General features: G+C 44.2%; 5 protein-coding genes across 9 annotated transcripts; 2 read left to right on the top strand and 3 right to left on the bottom strand.

Moving 5' to 3' along the window:
• On the bottom strand, positions 1-3,862 carry gpr31 (G protein-coupled receptor 31). Its single transcript, XM_062412091.1, has 2 exons — positions 2,489-3,862; positions 1-1,305 (listed from the first exon to the last, which is right to left on the bottom strand). The coding sequence occupies exons 1-2, from the start codon at positions 3,017-3,019 to the stop codon at positions 844-846; spliced, it is 993 nt and encodes a 330-aa protein (XP_062268075.1). The 5' UTR covers positions 3,020-3,862; the 3' UTR covers positions 1-843.
• Positions 3,863-7,571: 3,709 nt separating this feature from the next.
• LOC133973997 (DNA ligase 1-like) lies at positions 7,572-9,738 on the top strand. 2 transcript variants are annotated; one of them, XR_009924629.1, is made up of 4 exons: positions 7,572-7,901; positions 8,129-8,596; positions 8,709-9,083; positions 9,655-9,738. XR_009924629.1 is itself a non-coding variant. In XM_062412086.1 (3 exons), exons 1-3 carry the CDS (start codon positions 7,848-7,850, stop codon positions 9,000-9,002), a joined length of 816 nt encoding a protein of 271 aa, XP_062268070.1. In that variant the 5' UTR covers positions 7,572-7,847; the 3' UTR covers positions 9,003-9,202. The 2 variants fall into 2 exon arrangements, 1 of the variants encoding a protein (XP_062268070.1); XM_062412086.1 differs by lacking the exon at positions 9,655-9,738 and having other exon boundaries at positions 8,709-9,202.
• si:ch211-140l13.3 (centromere protein J) lies at positions 9,490-15,906 on the top strand. Of its 4 annotated transcripts, none has more exons than XM_062412083.1 (7): positions 9,490-9,739; positions 10,267-10,357; positions 12,452-12,619; positions 14,604-14,723; positions 14,805-14,904; positions 15,021-15,141; positions 15,339-15,901. In XM_062412083.1, the coding sequence occupies exons 1-7, from the start codon at positions 9,681-9,683 to the stop codon at positions 15,514-15,516; spliced, it is 837 nt and encodes a 278-aa protein (XP_062268067.1). In that variant the 5' UTR covers positions 9,490-9,680; the 3' UTR covers positions 15,517-15,901. The 4 variants fall into 4 exon arrangements, 3 of the variants coding, with proteins under 3 accessions (XP_062268067.1, XP_062268068.1, XP_062268069.1); XM_062412084.1 differs by having other exon boundaries at positions 9,491-9,739; positions 14,805-14,889; XR_009924628.1 differs by having other exon boundaries at positions 9,640-9,739; positions 15,021-15,237; positions 15,339-15,466.
• Positions 15,907-16,041: 135 nt separating this feature from the next.
• On the bottom strand, positions 16,042-18,503 carry ttll2 (tubulin tyrosine ligase-like family, member 2). The gene is made up of 3 exons (XM_062412082.1): positions 18,288-18,503; positions 16,631-17,832; positions 16,042-16,368 (listed from the first exon to the last, which is right to left on the bottom strand). The coding sequence occupies exons 1-3, from the start codon at positions 18,501-18,503 to the stop codon at positions 16,062-16,064; spliced, it is 1,725 nt and encodes a 574-aa protein (XP_062268066.1). The 3' UTR covers positions 16,042-16,061.
• Positions 18,504-19,257: 754 nt separating this feature from the next.
• LOC133973780 (hatching enzyme 1.2-like) lies at positions 19,258-21,740 on the bottom strand. The gene is made up of 12 exons (XM_062411829.1): positions 21,592-21,740; positions 21,476-21,520; positions 21,146-21,208; positions 21,012-21,062; positions 20,872-20,934; positions 20,731-20,777; positions 20,498-20,567; positions 20,280-20,394; positions 19,858-20,030; positions 19,665-19,746; positions 19,452-19,573; positions 19,258-19,340 (listed from the first exon to the last, which is right to left on the bottom strand). The coding sequence occupies exons 1-12, from the start codon at positions 21,692-21,694 to the stop codon at positions 19,318-19,320; spliced, it is 957 nt and encodes a 318-aa protein (XP_062267813.1). The 5' UTR covers positions 21,695-21,740; the 3' UTR covers positions 19,258-19,317.
• Positions 21,741-22,279: the final 539 nt, after the last annotated feature.

Raw genomic sequence — 22,279 nt, 5'->3', positions numbered from 1 at the left:
TGAAGAGCTTCCCAACATAAAGAGGGATGGTTTATTAAAACTTGCTTAAAAAAATGAAAAAATATTTACAGTATAAATCCAGCCATCTGTCTCTATATATTTACACAGTATAAACAGTTGTACAATTCATTTAATCCCTGTTAATGAGCAGCTTCCTGTGTGGGGCCTTTTTGATAAACTCTGGTCACATATGCATCTGATTTGACAAATCCAGGAATTCATGCTTGTGAATATAATAGAGACCCTTCTTCTCTCGTCCTCTTTTTCGTGGTGGTTTGGTTTTATTCAGCGATCCAATCCAAACCACTGGGGCTTGTTTCACAGTGGGAGCTCAGACTGGTTTGACAGATAAGATTCCTGCGCTTGGAAGGAATCTCTTATGGCTGAAACTCGGCCGCTCATTTCATTGTCCAAGCCAAACAGGAGAAACAGATGTGCATAGTTTAGCTGGGAGGTATCGCTCTTAATAAAGGACCCTTATGTCTCCCTTAAGAAAAACCACCAACATTAATATGATCTAGACAAAACATAGATAAATAAAGATGGACGAAGCGTTTCCACTCCTGAAGAACTCCCGGAATCTGAGGCGTGCTCCTGGTGAGTCACCGTCAGGACCGACCCACTGTGAAACTGTCCAGTCCCGCACTAAGGGGTGTTACCCACAGTTCATTGCGTTGTGACATTACTAAACAAATCAAACGGCAGCGTAAAACTCAACAAACAAGCATTGGAAGGAGCAACCGATCCTGTCACTGACCTATTGTCATGAAGTCATATTTTGGGCACGTAGACAGTTTCATGTTGGAGAGAAAACACACAACATGCAGCAGCTGTCACTCGACTTCAAATCACGTTGTTGCGTTGCGGCTTCGGCGTGGTTGCTGTCGAGCTTTCTATCGGCGGCGGGTCTCCTCTCACCAGGAAGGGGAAATAATTGGAGAGATAAAGACTTTTGAACTTGGTGCTGCAGAAGCAGTAGACCAGCGGGTCCAGGAGACAGTCCATGTAGGAGAGGACCATGAGGCCGTCGAAGGCCACGGCAGCTCCGTCCTGCAGCTTGTCACTCTTGTCTCGGACCCGGACGATGAGCAGCAGCATCCTGGCGATGGTGCAGGGGAGGAAGCAGACGGAGAAGACCACCATGACGGAGGACACCAGGAAGACGGCTCTCTTCAGCTTGGTCGTATCGCCCACGGTCTTCTTCCGGAGCCGGTTGACGATGCGCGCCGTGCAGTAGACCAGGATGACGAAGGGGATGAGGATCTGAGTGAAGAACACCACCTCCCTCAGACTGTCCACCACGCTCTACAGCACAAAGAGAAGAACCACTTTATTGACATGGACATCCACAGCAGAGGCTTGTTTATGACTGGTTGAGTAAGTGTTGCTCAACAAATGGGACAAAGGATCAGAAACTAAAAAGACTTAATGTCCAAACGGACATGTAGTCAGACCTGTGTTGTGTAATTTGTGTAATTTGACTCACTCAAACTAAAGCTCTGCTGTGTCGGCGTAAAAATAGCCCTGGAAGCAGGCTCCATTATAAGTGGATGAGATAACCCCCCCCCCCCACACACACACACTCCTACATGGAGAATTCCATGGACACCACATTTTTTATCTGTGGCTTCTCATCTTCTTCATCGTATAAATCCAGCCTCTTTATTATTATTATTATTATTATTATTATTATTATTTCCAACACTGTATCGTGTCTGTTCAGGCTGAGCAACTGTTTGCTCACATTAACCCTGTGTGTGTTTTATGTGACCTTTGAGTTTCTCAAGGGAACAGTTCAGGGTTTCACCAGCGACGCAGCACCGTGCTCACTCTGTTCTGTGGCGTCGAAGTTTTTATGAAACAAACAGTTTTGTTTGTTTAATGGTCCGTGAATGATGGAGAATCCAGAGTCGAGCAAAACACACACGACAGGTTTGAAGCCAATAAGATGAACGGTTCTCGAGAAAGTCACGTACCTCTATCGGACATGGAGTATAATAATACACGTGTGGCTCAAGGGGGCGCTGTTGCTTGGTAAAGTCATTTTTCTTACCCGGAGCTTAATTATCTTATACCTCTCGTTGCAGCTGCAGCAGTATTGAGTTTTTATCCTTTTCACTTTTCTCCGTATAAAACCAATTTGTTAAAAATTGGATGCTAAATTCAAAATTGACAATGAGAACTTTAAACGTTTAAAGAACACTGCTGCTACAGAGTCGCCTGTTTATTTATTCTTTTGTCATATTGAACGTGTCATGTGTCCAAATTACACCAGATTCAAAGCAGCACTTCATTTGGCCTCTAACAGTTCACAGGCCGAGTGTGAAGCCAGTTAGAGAAATGATTCTCGAGATAAACAAGACATAAACAGACAAACCGAGATTTCTGGAATTAGTAGGTAGACATCTTTGCCTTGTGGATTTGATTCAAGTAATAAATATAGAAGAGAAGATGGAAATCTACTGAATGAAGGATCTCATGCCGTTACCTTGATCAGAGTGTCATCTCCCTTGTGGCTGTTGCAGCACTCGAAGGTCTCGAGCATGGTGGGGATGGTGAGCGGCAGCAGCAGCAGCCAGATGATGATCGAGATCTGAGGAGACTTCTTCAGGGCGCGCAGCAGGTTCTTCCTGCCGGGGTGCACAACGTTGAAGTATCGATCTATGGAGGTCACGGTGAGGAAGGCGATGCTGGCCCCTCGGTTCAAGAACAACATGAAGAGCATGGCCTTGCACACCACGTCGTTATTGCTCCTCCGCTCCCCGTGGATGAAGTTGTACGCCTTTATGGGCAAACAGAAGAGCAGCAGGATGTCAGCCAGCACCAGGTTGAAGAGGAAGATGTTGTTGCTGTTGGATTTCCAGAACTTCAGCTTGAAAATGAAGAGGTGGAGGACGGACGCGTTCAGAGGCAGAGCCAGGATGAAAATTATAATCATGACAGCTGCATAGAACTTATACAGATTCTTGTTTGTGGCTTCACAATCCTCAATGTCCTGCAGGGTGGTGACGTTTGCCATTTGAACGGCTGAATGCAACTGTTGAGCAAGAAGAAACCTCGCAGGGTGCAAAGTATTCTTTTCTACAGTGACGAGGAAATATCACCTTCCAACAACTCACAGGCAAAAAAGAAAAGGAATCCTGCCAAACAAGTTTCTTCAGCCTCCTGTCTCTCCCTGCTTTCAGTCCCGGGGCAGCGTCTCAACACTCCTCCTTCCAGTCTTCTCTTGTGTGTTATGGATCTCCGAGTCGCTCTGGGTTTTACGTATTGTTGTGTGAGAGTCGGCACCGAGTCTGGAACTGATTCTGTCTCAGAGCCGCAGAGTGAGTGCTGCTCAGCCTCCTCCCTGTGGCTCCTCCTCACGGCCTGAGGAGGTGAGTCACCAGCTGCTCTCCCACTCTGGGGCCAATGGGGCTGAAAAGGGCAGAGACAAGCCTGCAACATTTGAAATGCAAATTTTCCGTGAGGAAGCTCGGACCGGCTCACTCATCAGATAACAAATGAAGACTGACTTGCAGAATTTCTTCTTAGAATGATGAAATCAGAAGTTGTGAAACACCTCGAGTGAGTGAGTCAGTGAAGCTGATACGACTTCTATCCAAGATGAAAACACTTTTTATTTCCTCTCACGAACTGTGAGAATGAACTGTTTTTCTATTCTGAGGCCTCAGTGAATCCCAGAAGCTTCAGTTCCTCTCTGAAGCTCCTGGGTTTAGAACTGAACGTCTCCGCAGATGCTCAAACTGCAGCAGAGGGACGTTCAGATATAAACTCACAGATGTGGATCCCTGGGAATCGGTGACAGATTTACGTGCGGGCACGTGCAGTCAGACGCAGCGTCAGCCTCCATGCCCTCTACTATGTAAGGGAAAGCTGAAATGAGTTGCATGGAATGCCGGAGTCCTGAGGGAGGAGGATTTCTGTAGGGAAGGAGGACGAGGGGGGGGGGGGGGGGGGGGTAAAGCCAAGGCCTCACGCTCAACTCTGCATGCTTCAAACTCCTTCTCCACTTCAGAGACAAGTCCAGACAGCTCGTCCAACATTCAGCCGGTTTCCAAGAAGAAGTTCCTGAGACTCTGAGACTCTGAGAGGACGTGACCTCTGGAGCAAGTTTCATTTGAAAAATCCACACAGGAACTTGTGTAATAAATGTGTTTGTTGGATTTGTTTCCTGAACATTTCTTTTCTCTTGCGGTTGTTGAATGGTTTTATTCGGAGACAGGATTATACGTGTTTTATTATAAAGCTTTGTCCCGAGTGATTTAATTCATCTTGTCTTAAAATGGACCATATCAGTATTCTGTGTTTGTCCCCCCCCCCCCCCCCCCCTCTTTACAATTGACCCTTGACCCCTCGTCGCAATCCTCTGCTCAGACGATGGTTCAATTGTTCCGCCGGTTACTCAGTTACCTGCGGTGGATTTAATCTTTAATATGTAACAATCATTAAAATGTCTTAAACCAACCGGATCATTGTTATATATTCAGTTTTCTTACATTATCTCAAATGTTTCCCTACGATTTTCAAATGCTGTTGTTTTTAAAGAATATCAAGAATATAAAATGTATAGAATAGAAGAATGTGCTGTCGAACTGAGTAACGAGCTTTATTAAAACATATTTCATAGTAGAGCAGGTGAGCTTATGTAAAAGCACAGCAGCAGCAGTGATTGGAAACAGTTTAATTCAAATGAACAAACCTGAAGGAAGAGGAGATCCTGGTTTGCTTTTTGCTGCTGGGAGATTTGCAGCCTGTCAGTGAGACAAACAATCGAACCACTGTCCCCTGAATACCGAGCCGAGCCGTGACTCCACTGACACTCACGCTAGAAGTTGTAGCTCCGACTATAAATCACAGGCAGACAAACCTCACAGGGGCCCGAGAGGTTTGACACTCGAGAGGTCACATGTTTCTCTTCACCTGCAGATTCTCTCGGGATTATATCACCAGGTAATAAGGTTTTTCTGATATTAACGATTCACAAATTTGTGGATTTCCAATAAATAATTTGATAGAGAAGTAGTGTCTGGCTGATGTCATTTATATCCTTATATTTTTTTAATAGGGAAACCTTAAAATGTGTTCTCTTCTTCTTTGTGCTGTGTAAAGCACTAGAGAATAAAATTGTTATATTTACTATTATAATAAATATATGTAAATATATATTATTGTGAATAAATTTATGAATCTTGTTGATATAAACATGTGTAGGGGACTGATGTTTGTGTAATTTGGTGCACATCCAAATAAAATTCAGGATCTAGTGAATTTAATGTGTTGTTATATAAACTGATTCATTACTACATTATCTACCAATCAGTCTTTAGAGTTATAATGAGCCTCTTGTTTATAAGGATGAGCTTATTATTCAGAGTTACCTTGTGTCACAGGGAGCGACCGGACCGATGGAGACCAGGTCCCAGTCGCTGGTTCTACAGGGAGGAACATCCCCCCCGAGGACAGGTACTCTCAGCCCATTCACTGGTCAGATGTTTATCTGACCAGTGAATTCTACAACACGGTCTTTTATTCTTCCCTCTTCAGTTCTGTTCTGGCGCCAAGTTGGATTCGATCTGCCTCGAGGAGAAGCTTCGAGGATCTTGGAGGGTTTGTTTGAGAGCACGAAGCTCATGAGTCCAAACAGCTGGAGGTAGAATATATATTTCATATTTTAGTTTTAGTATACGCTGTCATTCACGTGGGTACAGAGGCCAAAAACCCCTGATGTTTATAAATCTGTTCCCTGGTTTCCACCATTCAGGTTTAACTGCCTCTCTGAGAAAGGTTTAATATGAACATATGGATTGTTGTTGTTTTCCCAGAACAATGGTTCCTCGGTGAGTTCGACAGACAGACGTCACTTCTGCAGGAAACGGGAGATCATTTCCAGGATGAACAGAAATAGTTTGAAGGTCAGTGACCAGCAGGAGCTCCAGAGGACGGCGTCTCTCCACCAGCAGCAGCAGCAGAGCAGCAGGAAGTTCACCCCCGCCTCATCAAAGGTCTTTAAAGATGGAAGCACACAGCTCGGGAGCTTTCCTGAGTGCAGCCAGGAGTTTGGGACTTTACAGGACCTTCACTTTGGTTTATTTACTCCTCAGACACCACAGAGAAAGACTCCGGCCCAAACCCAGGACGTTTCCAAGGTTCAAATCCCAGTCCAAGTAAAAGAGGTTCGGGAAAACCACATGACAAATGAAGGGAATGGGAATTTGCCATTTCAGTCACAACAGAAAACATACAAACCCGCTGGGACGAGCCATTTAGAGGAGAAAGAGTCCAGAGGAATCCAATCAGTCTCCGAGCTGGCAGCGTCTGTGAGCTCCGAGAGAAGGCCGAAGCATCAGGAAACGGACGACATGGGTGAAACTGCAGCAGAGTTCTCGGGTGAAGAGGAGGTTAAAGGTCAGATTGAACTGGCCGCACCTCGAGGAGAAAGGCCTGTGAGCCCCGGTGGTGTCACCTCAGAGGATCGGTGGGAAACGTTCCTCCAGCAGAACGACCCACGCGTCTGGACGCACAAACATCCCGACACCGCGGAGGAATCACATGTAGCGCAGCGACACCACACCTCCCCCCCTGTGAGAGCGACCAGCACCCCCCCCCGGGCCGGGAGACATCAGGAAGTTATTGTTAGTTTTGAGACAGTGAACGACCACATCCAGAGAGTCCCAAGCTCCGACGTGGTAACTCAATCCACAGGCCGCCATGAAACCAAAACACACTTTCATCTCTGCCGGTGCGGCGAGTGGAGACCAGGAGGAAACGCAGCCTCACACCGGGTCAAAGGTCAAACACAGGTCGCAGCAGAGCGTCCGGCCTCAGCACCTCGGACACGCAGCACGTTTCCCACACATTCCTCGACGAGAGGCAGCAGTGGCAGCGGCAGCGAGGGTGACGACAACCAGTGTCACCAGTTTCCCAAGCTCTACCCTCTCCCCCCCCCCGCCGCGGCCCTCAGGATTCCCAGTTAAACTGCTCAGAGGAAGGTTTGACCAGTGAGTGAATTCTCACCAAAGTTTGCAGAAAATTTGAAAGTGGTGAACATTTATGTATTCTGGAGGAATTTTCAATGGGCGTGGCCTAGAAAGGGAACAAATTAGAATTTTGATTGTTATTATTATGATTATTATTGACCTGTCTTTTATATCGTATAAAGTTTAATGTATTCAGAAATATCCCCAACATCTATTCAACTCTTTTTTATTATTACTCAGGAAATAACTAAATACATACTAAATGTATAATTCACACATGAAGCCCTCGACTATATTCTGTTTTTCTTTTATTTCATTTTATTTTTGATTAAAAGTACAGTTAGAAGACGGGGAAGGGGGGGGGGGGGTCGTGTTTGTGTGTTCGTTTGTTGAATTTATATAGAGAAATATTATTCTATAGTTAAATATTGTGTAAAACTCTTGAGGTGATTTCATAATAGGAGCTATGCTCAGTGATTTTTTTTGAATTAATTTGTTTTTATTTGAAGTCAGATCAATGCACTTCAAACAGTTTGTTCTTTGATGTTTCAGTCCAGGTCCCATAATTCAAACAACAGTCCTTTGATACTTGGATACTTTGATACTTGGATACTTGGATACTTGGATACTTGGATACTTTGATTCTTTGATTTTTTGTTACTTTGATACTTGGATTACACCTCTAAATTCCAGATCAAAGCCAATTGACTTGAATATAAAGGGGAAACACAATCTCAGCAGAATCAGACTCAGCGATTATTCGTAGACGACAGCTCCACGGGAATCTTCTCAGCGTCCTTGAACCGAGATAGAGAACCGTCTGTAGAACAGCGCGTCACGACAAAACTACTTCAAAACGACTTTGTTCCGATGGATCGTCTGAGTTCATCCGACATGGAGACCATCATCTGCTCAGGAGATGAAGTAAGTTTGGTTTTAATCAAGAGAAACTTCAGGTTAAACTGTTTTTAGTTTTAAACCTCTTCAAAACATAACTGTCTTTTATTTCTTTTACCTTACAATAGCTTAACAGACTCTAAAATCAGACTCGTGTAAATGACTCAAATTCAATCAGCTCTGTCTCTTTGAATATATCTGACGTTCGGATGGGACTGTGTTTTACATGTTATGTGTATATTTGTGTCTTTCAGTCACATGGACAGATGCAGTGGGATGATACTGCCCAACTCAAGGTGAACGGTGTCACCAGAATCCTGCAGGCTCTCCACCTAGCACTCCTGGACGCGAGGAGGAAGAACCAGGAGCTCAAGGCCGAGAACGCTGCTCTGAAGGAGCACAGGGTCAGAGAGGAAGAGTTGGAGAAGGAGCTTGCAGTTATGAAGATAACGATGAAACAGAAAGTGGAAGAAAACCTCTCCCTGACCACTGAGCTTCATCTCCAGCACTTGGAGAACCAGAAAGTAGATAATGAATGGAAGGAGAAATGTGCAGCTCTGCAGGAGAACTACGAGGAGAAGCTGAGGTGCAGTGTCCTGGAAGAGGAGGCCAGCTTCCAGAAGAGAGAGGATCTGTTAAACAAGCTCAGGAAGACAGAGAAGTGGTTTTTAGAGGAGGCGAAGGAAGTACAGGCCCTGATGCTGAAGAACATTGAGCTTCAGGTACGTTACATCAGATCATTTTAGATCTTAATTATATGGATTTAAGTTTTTTTCATGTTTAGACTTTGAAGCGGTAAATGATGACACTCATGTTGTGTCTCTGTCTTTTCAGAATCTCACCTCTAAGACCGACTGGGACAATGTGAAGGTCAAAACTGAGAAAAAGGAGAAGAAAGAACACCTGGAGAGAGAGAGGAAGGAGAGCAAAGAACTGAAGAAGAGAGAAAAGAAAGAGAAGAAAGAAACGATTAAGCAGGAAAAGAAAGAGCAGTTGGAGAGAGAGAAGAAGGAGAGCAAAGAACTGAAGAAGAGAGAAAAGAAAGAGCAGTTGGAGAGAGAGAAGGAAGAGAAGGAGGAGGGGGGAAGTGTGAAGAGGAGCAAGTGGTCCCCCTGTTTTCTCTTTTAAAACCGGAGCTAGTCCTAAACTCTCTCATCCTTCCTCTCCCTCAACCATCCCTTCATCATGAATGCCCCACTCCCTTACCATGTACATAGCTTTGTTTTTTGTGTATCTTTTTACTTTTATTAGTTTGATCATTGTATAATGCAACTCATTATTGTAATTAGTTTCTAAAGTGTTTCCTTTAGTATAGATTTTGTATAACAAGTGTCCTATTATGATTATGGATCAAAATACTTTATTGACTTTATATCAAAGCATAAAAGTTTGTTTTTTAATTTCATTTTATTTTATTTATTTAAACAACAAAATATGTTATATCACCTCCTTTTAGATATAAATCTAGTTATCTAGGGGATAAAACATCAATTATTTCTATTTTATTAAATCCTTTATCTATATGCCCAGTTGGGGAAATGCAATATCAATAATAATAATAATAAAAACTACAAAAATAAATAGATAATACAAATAAGAATAAATAAAAGAGCCTGATAAAATTAATAGAAACAAGAGAAAGGATGTGCAGTGAAACACAACCAGACTCTTTACTGTTATTCAAAGTCACGTCACCTTTCCAACATGGAGGCTGTGCTGTTGTTTCCCTTCATGTGGATCTCCTTTAAGATCTCTGTCACTTCTTTTTTTTAATTTCAAGCGGTTCAGAAGACGCAGAAACCAGAGATGGAACTCGATGATGCAGATAACACAAAGGCGGCACAAACATTGTGGGACTTTCATAGGTAAGAACAATCTTTTAGTGAATCTTGTGAATTGATCAGGGATCAGCTGAATCTGAGCAGCTCTGCATTCTGCAGGAAGTAGGTGGGTAGGTTTTATCTCTCTGGGTGATTATCTTGTTTCTCCACCTCACACGTCTTTTTGCCTACAAAACACCTCATGAAACCACATTTAAACTCACAAGGTCACACACTCAGGGAGATTATTCCACTAAACAAGTTTTTCTCATCACAAACGTTTAATTATCCTCTTGAGTAATCGAGGAAAAAAGTCCTCTCACAATCTCACAATGTTGAAGAAAGTGACAAAATCCTGGATCTGTACCAGAATTCTGACTCATAAGAGAAAGTTTCACATTAATCCGTTTGAGAAGCTGTTGTGTAACTTCTGCTAAACGAACAAAGGAGACATGAGAAGAGGACGTCCCTGCGGCTTTCAGGAGGGATTTAGTTCTCACTCCTGTTCCGCTTGTTTGTTCAGTCTTTATTATTCCTAATGGTTCTGCAGTAGTAACCCTGTCTGTCTGCAGAGAACAAGTGGAGAGAGGCTGCACAGGAGGAACCAGAGGAGAGGCCGGGAGGGATGGACACGGACCCAACAACCTGCTGAGGGACGTCCAGGTCAGTGTCCGGTGGGAGGTTCTTCACACACGAGCTCCAATCGGACACGAGCCTCAGTAAAACACAAAAGGCCTCGTGACAAATTGTGAAAGCAACATTACACAATACAAAAAAAGAATTTAAGAAGAAATAAAAGAGTTGAAGTAATGATTTGTGGCAAGCAGGTCAAAGATGGGCACTCATCACCAGTCATGCACCAGTTGGAATTCTTGAGTGGCGTTCCCCTGCACTTTTTTCTGAACAGGAGGTCAGAGAGCTGTGGAATGCAGCAGAAAGATGGACGGCACCTGGAGAAAGCAAACAGGGTCGGCCCCAAGAACAACAAGAGAGCAAGAGAGCTGGAGGAGTTGGCTCTAAGACGTGGAGACGCCCGACACGTGGCCCGGGACCGGCTGAGAGACAGGCAGATCGTTGATGCTCCTCCAGGGAGGAAGAAGATAAACCAACTAACTCACTAACTAACTAGTTGCCTTATTCATTGTTAGAAATATCATGACCTTTTGATTCGATCACTTTTCGTACGTATACGCATCATAACCAAGCCGTCACTCGGCTTCGGCCTCTTCTGTCGTGGTCCCAACGGAGCCTCTTCATTGTGTCTTCACCATAAATCCTCAGACGTGTGATCCAGACCCGGCTCACTGCCTCCCAGGTGGAACCCATCGGGAGTTCAGGGGGTTTTGGTTGGATTTGGCCGCCGCAGCCTTTCAGCAGCGTTGTTCAACAACAAACAGTGATTTCTCATGACCTCATGGTTTCTGATTCACAACACGTCTCCATTGCTCCTCACAGACCTCTCCAGGTGAACCGACCCCTCGTGGAGCTGCTGGGTTTCCTCCCGTTTTCCCTGAAGCCATTAAAACCGCCCACTGTTTAACTGCCACTGGCGTTTAGTCGAGAACGAGCTTTTTAATGGAAGCACTGCAAAAACACATTGAGATAATAAAAGGAGTAAGAGTCTGAAGTGACTGTGAAACTAAAAATATATAAACTTTCCTGTCACTACTGGACACAGATGGGACTGAAATGCTGTTTCTCCCTTATTCCTGTTGTAAACATATAAGTAGACGTACAACTCAATGTATAAATACACAACATATAAGTACACAATCTGAGGATATAAAATGTCATTTGAATAATCTAATATATAAACATAATCTTTGTCAGTGTTTATTTAGACTAGGGGCCGTGTTGGGTTGAAATTACCACAAATTATATCACTACAAACATTTTCATGTCAGTCGATATTGATAATTATCACGATATTGACTGAAATGTTTTATATATTGATAATTCTAAAGAGAGACATTGGCTCTCGATTGAAGGTTGTGCTTTTGATTTCTTCTTCAGGAGCAGAAAATTACAAAAACCTGAAAAAAAACAAAATACTTTTTACTATTTAAATAGTGTTGAACCTTAGTTATATTGTGATGGTTACTGATTTTGTTTTATTGCTCAAGAGATGATGCGTTCTCACTTCTGAGTGTCATTCCCTGTAATTCTCTGATGAAGGCAGATTTGACAGATATTCTCACGGACGTCTATGAGTCACGTCCACGTCGTGTCATTAGTTCTGTTTTTCTTCTTCCCGGACAAGTTTCAGCTTGTTCCCCCCCCCCCCCCCCCCCCCCCCCCGATGTGTTCATCTACCTGTCACAGCTGCTCGAACGGGGCCTGTCACAAAACCTGGTGGAACAGGTGATGGACCCGGTTAAATACCGGTTTCTGTACTGGACGATGAAGTAACGCTGTGGGTTCCCAGCAAAAGGAGAAATGGTTTTGTTCTTAGCTTTGTTATCCGTCCAGTTGTTTATCAGTTTTACGAAGCATACGGACTAATGGAGGTTATTGTTTAATCACATCATTCAGTAACTCACTTGGTCAGTTTCGGGAAGACACGCCTAATTCTGCCACTTTCATTTTGAGTCAAATGATCTGGAAGCTTATTGGTCATCGGGGGTGAAGCGTGGAAAAACACTTTATGGGGCAATTCTGTAAATCATCAGTTAAAGTCCCACATGAATCACACACAGTGTTCCCAGTGTCGTGTCCTGACTGTGTGTGTGTGTTTGTTTGTGTGTGTGTGTGTGTCAGATGGAGGCCCCTCAGTGTGAGCAGAGGGGGGGTGATTGGTCTGTAGTTCGACGCCACCTCCAGGAGCTGATCAGGGAAAACTCCGAGCTGAGGAAGAGACTGACACTCGCTCTACAGCGCTGTCTGCTGGCCGGGCGATGCACTGCGCACCAGGAGGAACTAACACAGGTTCGATATCGACACTGAACATTATCCGCCTGTCAACTCATCCTCCATTTCAATCCTTTATAGTTATGAACCTGATCCTGGTTCGTTTCACTCCATCGAACATACGAGCAGACTCCAGTGTCTCCAGCTTGTTGTGTGTTTAACGTCCTGAAGGATCAAAACTCTTAATGCCACAAAACCTGCTCGGTTACATTTTGGTTTAAACCATATGTGCCGCTGCATGGTTCCATTTGCATGAGTTACACCCTCGACACCAGAGCCTGCGGCCTGTTACGTTCACTTAGAGGATTTGTTGTGTGACTGTTGTTTTAATCACTTGTTCCTGAGCATTTGTTCTTCACACACAATCAAACACACTTTGATATTTTGGACGAAACAGATGAATCATAAGAAAAACTGATCTTTACATCAACCATGATCCTCTGCTGCCTGAACCAGAAAAGCTGCGGCCTAAACAAATCAATGCAAAACAGTAGCAACAGTGGCTGCTCTGTACCGGCTGCTCTGTACCGGCTGCTCTGTTCCAGCTTCTCTCTGGTTCTCACTGCTCGGTCTGAATAAGGTTCTGTTTTCATGTGAAGGTATTTGATAAGATGAAGGTTGTGTGGATGGACACGTCAGCCGCAGTGTGGACGAGGCCTGTGTCTCACGCTGAGAGGACGGACGAGCTGCTCGACACATCGGTTCTTTATCTCTGTGAGCAGAGGAATTTCCTGGACAGGCTGCAGAGATAACGCCTGCTCGTGAAACACACTCACACTTTGGGCCTCGAGCGACAACATCTTCATTTTCACCTCCTTCGCAGCGCTCACGTTTCTCTTTGAAGTTTTCATGTGACGTCCTGTGATGGCTCATTTCAGCTGGACGGATTCCACCTGTTGAGGTGTGCGTGTTGCAGACGTTTCATCAGGAGCAAGATCTAAACCCTGAACCAAAGACCTTATAAGGCAACAGGCTCCACTGCACCCGAGGTGTTTCAGTATAGAACCGAGGTCTCAACTCATCAAAGAGTCAATTATAGAGTCAGTCGTCATATTAAAGGACCTGAAACACTAAGAATACAAATATTAAATATACAGTGAATATTCATAGCACAACTGCCAGTGAATCATTTCATATCTTGGATGTAAAAGAATAAAGATTAAAACTAGTTCGACATCAAGTTGAAACATCTACAAATGTCTTTATGAAGCAAGTCAGTCATCAATACAGAAAAGATTCATTAATAAATAAGAAGTCCGTTTCAAACTTTTTGAAACAAAATGAGTGACTGAAAGAAGCTGTGCTGCCCTCTACTGGCCATCCCTTTCTCTTTCTCTCTCAAACGTGTGTAGAAACTCTGTTAAGTGGCCTTTAAGCTTCCCGGCAATAATTCATGAGCAGGAACAAGAGCCGGTGTCAGAGAACAGACGTGACCTCATTACACGTTCAGGCAGTGAAAGTCGATACGCTGCCCGAGCCTGATTTCACCTTCACAGCTCAAACAGCTCAGGAGTTATTTACTTTAAATTCACTGTGTAATTTACATGTTTTCCCAAATTAGGAGTGAAATACATAAAATTACTTTTACTAAATGTAAAATTTGATTAAATATAATATATTTTGCAGGGTTAATCCATAGGTTAATGCTCTTAAATGCTAAATGACATCAAATTCTAAGTAAAAAAGTTATAAATCTGTGAATAAAATAATATTGAGTATCTAAAGGTTTTTTACTGTGATTTTTTACAGTGTATGTCAATAGTCTGAAATAAAAATCCAAGATCTAACAGAGATGATAAAACTAATATTTCATTGTTCATAGATTATAAACAGATAAACAGATAAATATGTATATTTTCTTAATCCCCAGATGAAATCACACTTCGTAGCACTGCAGTACAAACCAGTGATGATAGATAATCCATCATTCTACCTGCAGGAGATGAAAGTGTGTGTTCACAGATCTTTAAACCCCCTTGTGGACGTTTGTCTCTCTGCTCAGACGGAGCTTCGCCTGTGGGACAGACGCCTCCTGCTGACGAGGACCGTCTCTGCCCAGAAGACAAAAACCATCTCTTTCATCAACGGAGACATGAGACACGTTTTAGAAGACGGGAAAGTGGTGAGGTCTCCGTTTGACTCCTGAGTGTGTTTGGATGCTTTGTGTTCACGCTTCACCTGATCGAACATGTGTGTGTTACAGGTGTATTATTATGCCAGTGCACAGATTACACACACCACCCACCCGAGTGGTCTGGAGATCCTTCACTTCCCCAACCAGCAGATCGGTAAGAGACCGGAAGGTGAAGCTACATCTATCAGGGGACTTTACATTATATATCTTTTATATTCCTTATATTTAAAGCTTTAAAACAATGTGGACGTCTGACCCTTTGGTTGTGTGTCCTTGTGTGAACAGAGAAGCGACACCCTGGAGGGAGGAGAGAGATCGTGTTTCCAGACGAGACCATCAAGTCTCTGGAGCCCGACGGCAGCGAGAGGACGATCTTCAGCGACGGCACCATCGTTCTCGTTTCACCGTAAGTCTGATTCCCGTCAGGACGAGCTTCAGAGTGTCTGCAGGGTCAGAGAGTCAGTGCAGCCGGAGGAGGAGCGTCCATCGAGACGGCCAACAGGTGTCCTCAAAGATCATTCAACAAGACGTCTCCCGACCCAGAAAACTGAGAAGGACGGTGTTTTGAAATGTGCTATATAAAGTTTTGTGATTATCTTCCAGGTCCGGGGAGAAGATGATTGATTTCCCCAGCGGTGAAAGAGACGTCCACACTCCTCAGTTCCAGAGGAGGGAGTATCCTGACGGGACGGTGAGGACCATCTACCCAGACGGACGCCAGCAAACCCAGTACACATCAGGACGAGTGCGAGAAAAGATCAGAGTCACTCAATCTGAATAACTGTTTGTTACGCGTCAGCACTTTCATCTGAATAAGTGATGAAGTTATTAATCTAGCAAGGATAAGTCTCCCTGAGCTAAAACTGAGTCTGTCACTGAAATGAATTTAATGTCTTTAAACTCCACAAATATAAATGTTGAAAGTTTCTACTAACTGTACTAAACACAACTCACAAGATTATGATTCAATCAATTTATGAATTATTTTCTTTGTGCTGTTGTAAACACTTTAAATAATGTTAAACCACTTTCTTTGAAACTGATAAGGATAAAAAAAGAAAGAAATCACATGCTAAATAAAATCCAGAAATTAAAGTTAATATTTTTTTTAAATAAATTAGGAAAAAAGTATTAAGGCTCAAATCAGAATGTTTGCTTCCACGATAAGACAATAGAAAATAAAATCAGGTTTTATTTTCTGCTCATATTCAGGTTGTCGACTTTTAATTTGTGTTATTACTGTAAAAGGGTTAAAAGCTCTAATGTTCAGTGAACACATCACTTTCCTCTCTTCAGCTTCTGAAACACCTTTTAGCTCCGGCCTCTTTAAGTTGGTTTGGAACATCGTCTGAGAGACGGAGGATCCTTCGGGCCCCAGAGCAGAGAATCAAAGTCTTCCTCACCCGCCTTCGTCCCCTCTGCCTCGTCAGACTGACCTGAAGTCAGCCGACCCGTCAGCTTGTGAAGCTCCTGTACGACAACCTTCACGTTCAGTTTGTGTCGGGAGGCTTTCAGAGTGGCGGCGTTAAAGGGGAACGTCCGGATGAAGTCTCCGACTCTGACTGGAGGAACATCTCGTCCAGTCGAGGCAGTGGTTTCCTCCAGAGGAGCCGTTACTGGGACGCGACTCCCACTGCGAAACAATCACAACATTACACTCTGAGACGGGTGGGATGTTTCGACTTGAAGCTGCTGCCGCTCAGCTTTGACTCAGACACATGAACAAACATCAGTGTGATAACAACCTAAAACTACCACCTCCCTCCACTAACATGGAGGAGGCGGTGTTCGTGACCTATACTGCAACCAGCCACCAGGGGGAGGTCTAGAGGTTTGGCCTCACATTTAGGGACCTGTCTTTATCTACAGTCCATGGACCAGACAAAGTACTTCACCTGTAAATGTTGGGGAGCTTCCAGGCCACGGCAGATGGTTTGAATCCCGGCCCCCTCTGTCGGACCTCGGGCGTCTTCTGGGAAACGTCCATCTCTCCTGGACGCGTGTGTCTGTTTGTCCTTGAACGTGAGCCCAGGATCAGGTGCAGCGTCTTGTCGCTGTGGGTTTTTCTGGCTGTGGAGTGGATTATTCCGATCCCGGCTGCACACGCTTTGTTGTGGTTAACTGGGGGCAGGCGTCTCGACTGGTCCGCCACAAGAGCCCGTCGTCCTGGGTTCGTCCCTTTAGACTGTGGGACAGGTTTTAGCAGAGGGAGTGTCTGAGGTTGAGAGGACCTGGGATCATACGAGGGCCGGTGGAAACATGGCCGCTTGTGCTTCCGTTTCTGAAACGCTCCGTCTCTTAGGCCGTCGGTGGACGTGTAGTTCATCAGGTCAATCAGATCACTAATCAGTCCTGTCTTCACTGAGACATCCGCGGGGCAGTCCAGGGTCAGCGCCGGGCTGCAGTTGACCTCCAGCAGCCAGGGCTTCAACCCGACGTCCACCAAGATGTCGAAGCCGAAGAGCTCCAGGCAGTTGGGACAGGAGGGGACGGAGGGAGCGATGCTGAGGAGGGTCAGCGTCACGATGTTGCTGATCCTCTGCCACAGAGGAAGCTCGTCCACGTCCTGGCTGCGGAGGAAGTGCCTGAACTTGCTCATGGTCCACTTGCACCCCCGGCCCACGCTCTCCTTCTCGGCTCTGTAGAAAGGGCCGAGCTTGTTGATGCTGGAGTTGGTGAGGTGAGCGAACAGGTTCCCCAGCGACGCCAGGCTGAACTTCTCCGTGGCGAAGCGAACCAGCCCCTCCTGGTGGATGTAGACAGTCAGTGGATGGAAGCTCTTCACGCACACGTAGATCCTCAAGTCGAACTTGTAGCCGGAGATCAGCAGGGGGTCGCTGACGTAGCGCTGCACGATGACGGAGCAGTCGTACACCAGGTCTTTGATATCCTGGAAGATGAAGATGCCTCGGCCTCTGGAGAGATCCACGGGTTTACAGATCCAGTAGAGCGACGGTCCTCCGGTCAGGTGCAGTTTGTCGTATTCAGCCAGGAAGCGGTCGTAGTCGCTGGGGAGGATGAAGCTGGAGGGACTGAAGTCGTAGAGCGACGAACCACACGAGGCTCTCATTCTCCTCAGGTTCCGTGCCAAGCAGTCCTACCAAAGAGAGACGAGCCAGTCAGACTGAGATCATTTGGAACATTCCGTTAAACATGTATTTGTCCTAATCCAAGATTTCCTTATAATGTCAGGTATAAATCTGATCTAATAGTTCTACAAATCTCAGAAGTTTCACAGCTTCACACTTTCGTTAAAGAACCCAAAGAAGAGCAGACTCGAATTTGGTGCGATTTGGACCAACGATAAATTTGAGGGGACTCAACAAGGTAAGTGACGTCAGGAAACCAATTCACTGATTCTCCAGCTCAGGTCCAGCTTCAAGTTTTACCGAATAAACAAGTGAACAGGAGGAAACTGGGTTAATGGCCTTTACATCAGCCAGCCACCAGGGGGCGAACAAGAGGATTTGGCCTCAGTCTTAATCACCTTTAAAGTTAATGTAAAAAGATTGATAACATTATTTTTCATTAAGAGTTCATGTGTTTGCTCACTTTGCGTGTGATGCCAACAGTTTTGGGATGGTGGTTGAGGCGCTGCCACGGCAGCAGGTTGTGGTACTGGGAGCTGTGGAAGGCCGAGCCCCTCCAGTAGAGGTTCCAGTCTTCCTCCTCCCGCTCGCCTCCATCATATTCTTCCCACCCTCGCTCGAGGAGAACGTCTCTCAGCAGCTCCGGAGCTTTGTCGTGCAGTCGGAACACGAGAGCCATGAACCATCGTCCACTACAGATAGAGCAGAGAAACAAACACATGGTTCAGCTGCAGGACTTTGAATCGTCTTTACTTTATAAACCAGTCCAGAAATAAAAAACAATAAAAGACATCCTCTGTTCTGAACATCAACAAAATAAGAGTCAAGTTGTATTTAACATCAAAATGGTCAAGAAAGAAAATTATACATTGTTAAAATCTATTGAAATGCTGGTTTCAGAATAAGTAGAATTTGTATTTGAGGCTTTTCTCTTTTGAGACTTAAAAATAAATTATGGGAGAAATACTGAAACATTTAAAGTGCAGATAAATGTGAAGAACAGTTACACACATTAGATATAAATGTCTTACCTTGTAGATGCTGAGTGCACATCAGGTCATGGTCTGATTTTCTGTGTCCAATGACGGTGACAGAGAATAAGAGTCTTTCCTCTAAGATCACTTTGCTTCAAGTGTTTGTTTACAGGCTCCTCCCACAGACCTAACCAGACACTCACACCGTACACAGACACACACACACACACACTGTAGATGGTCTGAGTGAGATCAGCAGCTCCGTCACCCTCAGGAGTTCATCGTCAGGTCAGATTTCTAGGATTTGATTAAATCCCTGCTGAGTTCCTCACAGACGTGCACATCATGTTACTGGAGTTAAAACGATCAGTGACTTTGGGAGCAGACACTCGGTGCACGTCTCCTCTGGATGAGACCTTCCAGATGAAAAACAACACAACAAACACACACAACAGGATCTTCTTTGTTCATAAATATGATTTTATTAAATCTCGAGGCCCAAACCAGCAGCGAACCCGCTCAGTGTGGTTTCATCCGCTCGTCTGAAAGAAGAAAAGTGTTTTAGTGTCATTGAAATGCTGTAGTTCCCCCCCCCCCCCCCCCCGTCCATTGGTTTGTTAGCAGGGTAACACAAACAATGAGGTGTGTGTTACCACAGTGGTAGAGTTTGTTGATTCTCTGGATGTCCAGCTGGCTGAGATGTGTCCTCTGACCCATCTGCTCCCCCCCCTTCTTGGGCAGCAAAGTGGGACCCCCGTCCTGACTGAAGTAATACCTGCGATGACAGAAGAATGAGTGAAGTGGAGTCCCAGGACTAAATGAACAGAGTGTGATATGAATCATAAGTTTATGGAGAGAGGACTCACCATCCATAGTGCATGATGGAGTCCACGTCGTACGGCAGATTCTGAGTGTCCCCATGTTTCAACTTGAAGTTATTTTGTCTCCCTTGAAAATCAGAACTATGAATCATGCCTCGATCTTCTGAAGTCACACAAACCAAAGTATCACACAACATACAAACATGAATCTGAGCCGTGTGCACTCTGAGGCCTTTACCTGGTTGGATTCTCTGCCACTGCACACTGACGTACTGGTCCCGGTCGTAGCGGGTGTGCTCATGATGTAATCCCAGTGCGTGGACCAGCTCGTGGCAAAGGTTCCCCACTCTGCAGGACTGACCAAAGTACAGAGACTGGGCTCCTCCGATACAGCCCACGAAGGACGCACAGCTGGAGGAGACAAAGAGGAGACAGTTTCTCCCTCACCTCGATAAGGGTTTATAAAAATACCAGACACCACATTCCACTGGTTTAAGGTTCGAGGCCTCGCTGCTTATTCGACTCTTCAAGGGTTAAAGTCCTACAAGTCTTCTTACCTAGATCTCAATTGAAATATATATTTTATATTTTCTTTTTACTGATATTGAGTTAATTATGAAATATACATCATTTGTGTCGTTAATTTGCATTTCTTCTCACCCTTTTCCTGTCTTGATGTTCAGGTAGTTAAATTCATTGGTGTGTTTTCTGAAGCGAATACATGTGACGCTTGAGATCATTGTGAAGGCAGCGTCCATCTCTGACTCTCGATCAGCTGAAAACACACAAACAGTTTCTTCACTACACTCACACAAACACAGACTCACACACAGTGGTCTTTACATGATGAGACGTGAGCTTGAACCACAACAACTCACCCAGGTCCTGACTGATGACGTAAGGGATGATGGCGTCCGGCCACAGGCTAGACACAGCGTTCCTGACCTCCTGTGACAAAACCACAGTCTGAACACTTCCATACTCAAACACCTCATGTAATTTTGCCATTTGTTGCAGATATCATTTCTTATTTCTTCTTATTTTAAAATTCCCAGTTGAAGCTGCAGCTCTCCTGCAGCCGTGTGAATAGAAACTTCTCTGTTCATCTTACCGGCATCAGAATGTCTCCTTCTTGGACAATCAGGTCTTCTTGAAGCTCTATGAGGGTTCAAATATCAGGTGAAAACACACAGTCTATATTCAAACTATAATGTTTTTTCTGTATATTTATCAGTAATAATTTAAATTTTACCCTCTAAAGTTTCCGAGTTGTCTCTCTGCGGCGACCCAAGCTCGATGGAAACGTTCCCAACACCTGGAGATTTAATTGTTACTGAAATTACAAACTGAGAAAAATCTCAATAAATCTTTAAAACCCCAATGAGGACCAACCTGGTGTTGGATGAGTTGCATTGTGGGTATTATTTAAAGGAAGAGCGCTGACTGAAAGAGAAATCCAGTAAAAACAATCAGGTAATATCTTTTAAAGAAGAAAATGAATGATCATGTAAATACTGAACATGTACCTTGTAAAGGCTCTGAAGTATTTGGCTGCTGCACATCGAGCGTCGGACTGACCGTCACATTACCTGAGCAAAGAAGGGAAGAAGAATTCTCTCAAACAATTCAATGTCTTGGTCATCGCACAGTGAACAGAGGGATTAAATATAAAACAGTAAATAGAATAAATCCAATAGAATCCAGGCTGAAAACAAAGGGAACGGAAGGTTTATCATGTTCGAGACGGTGACTTCTTGGAATTCATTAATTTACTGGTTTTTATTATACTTTGTTTTTATTATTACTTCCTTCTGAACTTCTCTGTCTGTCTCAGTCAATATCCAAAGAGCCCTCACCTGTAGCAGCAGCAGCCTGAGGTGGATTCACCGGGACCCCAGCAGCTACATGAAGAGAAAGAGTTAATTATCATCATCCCTCAGATGAATCTCTGCTTTAACGTCTGGTCGTGTACCTGTGGACACGCAGAGGACGAGCAGGAGCCACATGGAGCAACACAGCATCGTTTCAGGAGCAGAGAACCTGAGGAGCAGAGGAGCTGAGATGTTTCCTGACATGAAACCTGGTCACGTCTCAGCAGCTGGGATCACTTCACTCTGATTATGACCTCTCAGGCCGGCCTGTAGAGGGCGCTACAGTAGGCTTCTCAGGTTGTGCCATGGAAACTGAAATTAAAAGACATTCATAGTTCTTCTTCTGGTAGTCTGCTGTTAATTGTGTGTCTGTTTGTGTAAGTACACGGAGCACAACTACACAAGGGTAAAATTCCAGGTATGTGCACTCGTCCATGGCAAATAAAAGTCATATGTTTAAATATATTGATTATTAAAATGATCAACAACAAATTGCTCACACTCGTAATTTTCAGTCTTCTATACATGCGATTGAACACATTTGATAAATCATAAATGATGTTATGTTATTGTGTTTTCATCTGCATTCGTTTGTCTTTTAGTTTGCATGATTATGCAAAAAACAGATGAACTACCTCAAAACTTTGTAGAAGTATGTGTCAGAGACCTGCTCCTGATGTAAAGTATTTAAATATAAAGTACCAATACTAGGGTAAAGAAACCACACCTTCGTACAATTAAGATAAAACACACTAGTGAAAACATCACTAGGATTATTGTATGTTCAAT

The sequence above is a fragment of the Platichthys flesus genome, chromosome 18 (assembly GCF_949316205.1).
Source record: "Platichthys flesus chromosome 18, fPlaFle2.1, whole genome shotgun sequence".
Taxonomy (NCBI): Eukaryota; Metazoa; Chordata; class Actinopteri; order Pleuronectiformes; family Pleuronectidae; genus Platichthys; species Platichthys flesus.
The sequence above is the reverse complement of the archived record's forward strand: the minus strand, read 5'-3'. Positions and strand labels throughout refer to the sequence as shown.